The sequence below is a fragment of the Ammodytes marinus genome, assembly GCF_949987685.1.
Source record: "Ammodytes marinus genome assembly, contig: scaffold_164, whole genome shotgun sequence".
Taxonomy (NCBI): domain Eukaryota; kingdom Metazoa; phylum Chordata; class Actinopteri; order Uranoscopiformes; family Ammodytidae; genus Ammodytes; species Ammodytes marinus.
The window spans coordinates 57,501-65,000 of record NW_027648350.1 but is presented as its reverse complement, the minus strand read 5'-3'; the positions used below and the strand labels follow the sequence as shown (position 1 = coordinate 65,000).

The window sequence follows — 7,500 nt, the reverse complement described above, 5'->3', positions numbered from 1 at the left end:
TCAGAGTTCAGACACTGCTAAAGTGGGCCACCATCTTATATTTGTGGATCTGCACATATAACATGGTTTGAATGTGCATAAAAGGAATCAATATTTAATGGCCTACCTAGAAGCATTACTGCATTATATTCCATAATATTTGTGTCAACAGGTAGACTATTTGAATGTTGCTACTACATAAGCAAAGCCCATTTTGTATGCAGTAAACGCAAATATTGGTGCATTACGGTAAATAGGCCTACACCAGAATGCAGGAAATTATGTTTGATGCTAAAAAAAGGACAGTGATTAATGTATTCTCATCCGTGTAAAAATTTAAACCTATTCTAATTTTCTCGATGTTACGTAATATCTCAATAGTTGAGGAATTATTTGGAAAAAAAAATAAAAATTCCCGGACCCCCCTAGAGAGACGTTGTCGCCTAATTAATTCATCCACAGGAAAACACTGCAGGATAATTGTAGGCCTATTACTACTACTAATAAAAATCATATAATAGAACATGTAGCACTGTGTCTGTAAGTATTACTTTTTTTATTGTTAACCCTAAACCAATAAAGGTAAAGACAGGTACAATGCCACAGGATGTTAATATTTAACCTTGTTCTCTACCTTGTTGATCCTACATTCATGCCAGCTAAATACTCAGTCTTAAGTGCTTTTAAAATTCCATACTTTTCAACTTTTACTCAAGTTGTATTTTAACTGGAGACTTGTAACTTGTAGGCTACCACAGTGTTATCCAGCTATTTTAGCTATTCGATTTGCGCTGGACATAAAATTTCCCTTAAGTTTCCCCTTAACTGACGAATCGGAGGCTGTAAATGGCAGTGAATGTAAGAGAGAATGATGCGCTATGTGAGAGACAATAGTTGTGTGTGTGTGTGAGAATAGTGGTGTGTGTGTGAGAGAATAGTGGTCTGTGTGAGAGCGAGTATGATTGAAACGGAAGGGAGTTTGATTGAAAAGGATGTTAAGTCGAATTCTCGGTTACTGATTGGCTTATACCGACGAGGGATTTCACAGACACCGCCCACAGGATATATGATATGGCTGACAGAGAGCGACTTAATGAAGCCTTAGGCCTCGTAAATAATATTTTTACTAGGCCAAATGTTGTCACAGCATTGTCAGAAATGGTGGATCAAAGAAGAGATTCGTCCACAGGAGCCGCTTCTAACGTGAGCATTGACGCAGAGTTGCAGCGGGCATTCAGACCTGGATCCGGGGCATCAGAGAGCAGCAGTGCAGCCTCATTAAGAGCTAGCGTGATGCCACCCCGATATCAAACTCAGCATTATTTCGGGGGATGGACTTCAAAGTCAAGGAAGAGGTGAGTTCTTTTTTTATTTAAATCCTGAAATGTTAATGTATGTGCTGGGTAATGCGAACAGTTACTGCTTAAAAGCTAACGCTACCTAAGCGTTAGCTTCTCCTTTAGCATGCTAGTCTGTAGCAGTAAGGGCTAGTGCAATGTCAGAAAGCATTCAGGGACAGTCGGAAATTGTAGAATCTGACGAATATTACGGTCTTTTCAGCTTCTGACTGGTGTACGTGCGTTTTGTTGTGGTTGCTTTGGCTTTAAAAAAACAACATAATTCCTAAAGCCCAATAACGATACACACACTCAGGGTTATATTGTGTGGTTACATCAACATGGCAATACCCCTGACGTCATTATTAAGTCATTTATAAAGATTGCTTTGAAGGCCTCATGGTAAAAGTCACGGCCCGCCACTGGAAAGGAGGCTTATCAGGCCATTATATTAACAGTTATGAATAATGGTATGTGATTATTGTTGTTATCTGGCAATTAGCTGCTTTGGGAAAAACGTGTCATTGATCTAGTTAATGTATTATTGTCACTCTAATGAGGAGTGATTTACTTTTTTTCAAATATGTGTAGGCTACGTTTGCTGTTGTTGTTCTGTTGGCTTGTGTGCAAAACTGGGTGCCAAGTCCAGTTAAGGTTCAGTACAGGACATTAAAAGTAAAAATCAATGTAAATGTTTGACTGAGCAGTCTGGGTTAGGTCCACCATCTACAGACTCTTTTGGCATGACAGCTAAACATTAGCCGGGTTCTGTGTCAGAGATCCACAGCCATTGCCTAGTGACAGCCTTTAAATCAACGCTTCACATGATTGACACACATGCAGTCCAATAGTGTGGTGCACTATTTATGTTTTATATTACATTACATACTAATATTTAACACTAATATTACATTATTTTTATTTATTTTTTTAGGACCACTGTCCAAAATCACCCAGCCTTCAACAAGGATCTCATACTGTTACCTTATCCAGAATGGGGTGACGTTTGCAAGCACAAATCCAAGAGAAGGCTTCAGGAAAATGGATTTATTTTAAATGCCTTTGAAATGAAAAAAAATTGGGACTTCAAGACTGTCATTGTGGAGATTAGGGAAGCATTCAAGGACAAGATTCCAGATGAAGTCAGGTATTGTCTAAATATTTGCGCTACTGTTTGAGTTAACTGCTGAAGAGTTACCAACAATATACTAGTATTTTGCCACAATTTTCTTTCAGTATTGAACTTTTGATGCCATGTGGAAATAAACTTGTTCCACCAAAACTGAGTGAGGGCCAGGAACTAAATGGCTTTATAGTTCACAAAGTGTTCAAGTCAAAGGCAGTGTACATCAGGCCATCAAGCATACTTCCAGTTCCAGTAAGCAATTTTATAAAATTTATATGAAGATATATACTTATTTTTTTACCTTTTTTGTTGCACCTTTTTTGACAATGAGCGTATTTTCTTTTTTTGTTTGTGGTTGTATGTTTTGTTTCAGTTTGATAGCTCAGATTCAGAAGATGGTGTGTTGGCTGACACAACATCCACACCCAGTGACCACCGACTTTCCTCTCAGACTCGTGACTCTATGACTACTAGGGCTAGAGGAAATCAAATTGCATCAAGCCTACAGGTTTCTAGTTACCCTGTCACAGGAAGTGGTCGAGCAAGCCAGTCCAGGGCAGTACAGCAAGCACTGAGCCCCAGCATGACCAGAGAGACCCAGTCCAGGGCAGTACAGCAAGCACTGAGCCCCAGCATGACCAGAGAGACCCAGTCCAGGGCAGTACAGCAAGCACTGAGCCCCAGCATGACCAGAGAGACCCAGTCCAGGGCAGTACAGCAAGCACTGAGCCCCAGCATGACCAGAGAGACCCAGTCCAGGGCAGTACAGCAAGCACTGAGCCCCAGCATGACCAGAGAGACCCAGTCCAGGGCAGTACAGCAAGCACTGAGCCCCAGCATGACCAGAGAGACCCAGTCCAGGGCAGTACAGCAAGCACTGAGCCCCAGCATGACCAGAGAGACCCAGTCCAGGGCAGTACAGCAAGCACTGAGCCCCAGCATGACCAGAGAGACCCAGTCCAGGGCAGTACAGCAAGCACCGAGTGTCATAGGCTTAGATAATGTTGTTAGCCAGACTCCAACAGCCAGCAATGAAGATTATGCTGCCTACCTGTCAATAATGACTTCTATCTCAGACCATTCATCTGATGATGAGGAATTGAACCAGGCAATTACGGCCAGTCTGGAGACTTATATGTAAGTTTCTGGGTGTTGGGAAATTGTTATAGCAGTGTAGTAATTGCAGATAAAACAGGGACAAAAAACAATATGCATCTAATCCATATACGTTTAGTTCGTTATGGTGGTCTCAATGTTTAAAAGTATGCTCTTATCCCTATCCTAATGTTTTTTTTTTTTTTTTTTTATTGTTTTTGTTTTTCTACAGGACAGACACACATCCAAACACTAAGTCAGCACAGGAAGTGCTCCTCAACCTTGCAGCTCAAATTAACAGTGACCAAAGATGCAGGTTTAACATTAACAGGTCGTCAGTTCTGGATGGAGCTATTCGTGGCTTCAAACGATTTTCCTACAGTCCTACCTCCCAGATGTGTGTCAAGTTTTCAGATGACTTGGGAATGGATGAAGAGGCTGTGGACCTTGGTGGCCCAAGGAGAGAATTTCTAAGATTGCTTATGGAAGCCTTGGCACTATCACCAATGTTTGAAGGGAGGGACAACAAATTGAGTTTGGCTCTAGACAGTACTGGTAAGTGTTACATCTTTTGTCCCAGTGTTGGAATGGATTTATTATGACTCCTCATGATCCCAACCCTACCTTTGTCACAGGTTTTGTCCCATACTTTTAATACCGTGTGTTTCATCAATGCGTTTGTCCTACAGCTCTAAGAGAGGATCGTTATTTCATCGCTGGACAAGCCATTGCTGTAAGCCTTGTTCATGGGGGTCCTTCACCAGGATTCCTTGCACCAACGCTGTATTCGTGTATTGTTGGTGGCAATTCTTCAGTAAAGCCTGTCTTCCAAGACATAGCTGATGCTGATCTTTATGAAAAGGTTAAAAAGGTAAATGGATTACATTAATCTTTAATACATTTTAATTTAATCTAGTTCAGTAATCTGGGATGTCCAACATAAATGGAGAAAATACTGAGTTATACTCAGCCAGTCTGATGTGTACAGAATTTAGCAAAGCAAATATGTGACACATAACCTGTTTGCCCAAGTCTAGCTTTAAAATGTCAAATGTATTGTCTTTCTTTTGTGCTGTCTTAAGGTGTCAGAATGTTCTTCCTTGGATGAGCTGCTACACATCACAGAACCACTGCAAGATTATCTGGCAAATGCAGGGTGTCTCAGGCCGCTGAAATGCATAGAAGACCGAGACTTGCTGGTCCAAGACATTACCATGTTCCAGGTGGTCCACAGAGTTGCCGGGGCATTGGAAAGGTTTGTGCGACAACATTGCATATAAAACAAATTGAATGCAATGTTTGCAACAGTTTATTTTCTAAATATATTAAAGAAGTATACATATAAACAGGTATATGTGCATTGAAAAGAGTATTCCTTATAAAACAAACATTTTTGTTTGAGCAAGAATAAAAGAAACTCATTTCAAACAGTGCAATCAGAAACATTTAACTCTTGGTAAGTTACAGTAACATTTTTTAACAAATCAAAACATCTGCCTTTTCTCAAGTATTTGGAATGTATGAATATACAGTATTAAATATTGTCACACACATTAAACTTTCACTGCGCTTTCCCTCTTAGATTTTTTTCTGCATTGTTGAAGCAAACTAATTATCATTCAAATTCTTCTTTTGTCCTTGATTTGAATAGATTCAAGGAGGGGCTGAAGGTCCTTGGTGTTTTGGATGCAATCAGGATGCATCCAGAGAGTTTCAGGGCTTTAATGTGCCACGAACCATCGGCTCTCACTGCTGACATAATGGACAATCTTTTCCAAGTCCGGCTGTCAGAAGTGGGAAGCAACAAGAGAAGGGCAGAGGAACTTGTTGTACCGTTCTGGAGAGATTACCTGCAAGATGTCGAAGGTAAATACTAATGCTTTTATAGATTTATTTTTTATTTTTTTACTTTTCACTGTAGATAAACTTTATCTCAGTCTTTTAATTCTTTCTCCATATCCTTATATTCTTTCTTTCTTTCTTTCTTTTTACCGTCGTAATTACAATAATTTTTTTTACTAGCAAGATTTTTCAATACTGTATTTTTAACTTGGTGTCCTTTTAAATAATTCAGTTTTTTCTTTCTTGTGTTCTTGCATGTTTGACTGTGTTTCAGAGCTAGAGGGTCCATTGAAGCTAGGTAAAGTCCTTGCCTTTGCAACAGGGGCAAGTGTCATCCCTCCAGTTGGCTTTTCTCCTAAACCATCCATCGATTTCCTGCATCAACATTCCTCCAGTCCCAAACAGCGTTTGCCAATGGCGAACACTTGCATCAACTGCCTTAAGCTGCCACTGCTTGACACTTATGAGGATTTTAGGAAGACCATGGACTTTGCAATAAGTAACACGCAGGGTTTTGGTAGAGAATAACTGGAAGACATTATGTTCCAAGCATGTTCATGATGTTTGAGCTGGAACAACCACTTCTGTCTTTGTTAGTTAAGAAAAGCAAAGTTCAGGAAAAAAGTAAATCTTAAAGAACACGTTTTCAATACTTATTAACCATTATACCCATTTACTTGTTCTGACTGAGTAATTAGGAAAAAAATTAAGGTGTTGTGACACAGTGGTACAAAAACAAACAAACAGATGTTTTAACGGTTGCTTTTATTCTGTTACAAAACAAAGTGTGCTTAAAAGTTCCTTGCCACTTAATGTCTTCTGCAAACCAAGTATTTCCAGCAAGAGTGTTTACCGTTCACTAAGAAACAAAGTGTGCTTAAAAGTTCCTTGCCACTTAATGTCTTCTGCAAACCAAGTATTTCCAGCAAGAGTGTTTACCGTTCACTAAGAAACAAAGTGTGCTTAAAAGTTCCTTGCCACTTAATGTCTTCTGCAAACCAAGTATTTCCAGCAAGAGTGTTTACCGTTCACTAAGAACATTCACCAGACCTACAAATAATTGTATGCCATGATTACCATCATCACTCAATGGGACAAATGCTTCTTGAATTATGTCCATAATGGTTCGATTTACATTAAAGTCATTTGCCGGAACGACAATGTTGTTTTCTGTCTGAAATGGTAGGTGGGGGCCTTCATTGATTCCAAAAGTCTCATTTGAAGTCCTTTCAAAAATGTCATCAATGGCCAGGTTTCCTACTCCAGCACTGTTCAGAACTCCTCTCTGCCACAGCTGTAGAGGAGTTTGTCCACCTTCTGTAGATAATCCATGGTGGTTCCACTGATTTTGGAACTCAGCCGCTGACCTTTGAACTCTTGGTAAGTAGATGTAGTGAAGGCAAAACAAATGGAGTTCATTTGTAGAATCCAATATGCCCTCATTTTCCATGAAGGTAAAAAGGTTACTATAATGAAATGAGACAACTCTGTTAAGCTCTGCCCACAGCCGTTCTATTCGCTGATTATGGACACTTCGCCCAGTGATGACACTGCCTCTATTTAATCCTCTTCTCTCTAGCATATATCTTGCAACTCCTGTATTCTCCATGCCATGGTCACAGCGTATTCTTGAGGGTAGACCAAAGTTGTGTACACCAACGCTAAACAGACTCAAAACACTTATTGCCCTGTTGTTATTGAGGCACTGCAAATAAATGATGGTACGGCTAAAGCCGTCAACGCAGCCGTGAAACACCATCCTCCATCTCACCAGCTTATGGTTGCTATCTATATGCCTGTAGGGGGAAAAACATTTATATGAATGGTGATTATTGTTAATGGATATTGCATAATTAGAATGTTTTAATCAAATAACATGACTAACAACATGAATTCAGTTCAAGGCAGATGTTGAAGGACTCTCGCTGACTATCAACATATGTATTTTTATTCTTAATCTTGAGTAACAATTAGTTTAAATGCAACCTTGGAAGCTACAAAGTCTATTTTTGACATCTAGTATTTTTTCAGTATAATTATTTGACTCAAATATACTTGAAGTCTCAATTACATGTATTAATCAAAATGCAGTGCAATATCTGAAACAGGAAATGTCTGATA

General features: G+C 39.5%; 2 protein-coding genes across 3 annotated transcripts in view; both read left to right on the top strand.

The window, feature by feature from the left end:
- The window catches only part of LOC307270658 (unconventional myosin-X-like), a gene marked incomplete at both ends in the record, with an annotated part of 68,612 nt that overhangs the window by 6,597 nt on the left and 54,515 nt on the right, over positions 1-7,500 (top strand). The window lies entirely within an intron of this gene.
- Positions 1,057-6,616, top strand: LOC307270659 (G2/M phase-specific E3 ubiquitin-protein ligase-like). 2 transcript variants are annotated; one of them, XM_080054543.1, is made up of 7 exons: positions 1,057-1,334; positions 2,251-2,463; positions 3,770-4,092; positions 4,227-4,408; positions 4,620-4,792; positions 5,189-5,403; positions 5,654-6,616. In XM_080054543.1, the coding sequence occupies exons 1-7, from the start codon at positions 1,138-1,140 to the stop codon at positions 5,905-5,907; spliced, it is 1,557 nt and encodes a 518-aa protein (XP_079910669.1). In that variant the 5' UTR covers positions 1,057-1,137; the 3' UTR covers positions 5,908-6,616. The 2 variants fall into 2 exon arrangements, with proteins under 2 accessions (XP_079910669.1, XP_079910668.1); XM_080054542.1 differs by lacking the exons at positions 1,057-1,334; positions 2,251-2,463 and adding an exon at positions 2,995-3,579.

Coding starts and splice junctions, on each gene's coding strand:
- LOC307270659 (XM_080054542.1), top strand. CDS start 3,026: ATGACCAGAGAGACCCAGTCCAGGGCAGTACAGCAAGCACTGAGCCCC. Junction 4,093..4,226: donor TTTGGCTCTAGACAGTACTG/GTAAGTGTTACA, acceptor TTTGTCCTACAG/CTCTAAGAGAGGATCGTTAT. Junction 4,409..4,619: donor TTTATGAAAAGGTTAAAAAG/GTAAATGGATTA, acceptor TGCTGTCTTAAG/GTGTCAGAATGTTCTTCCTT.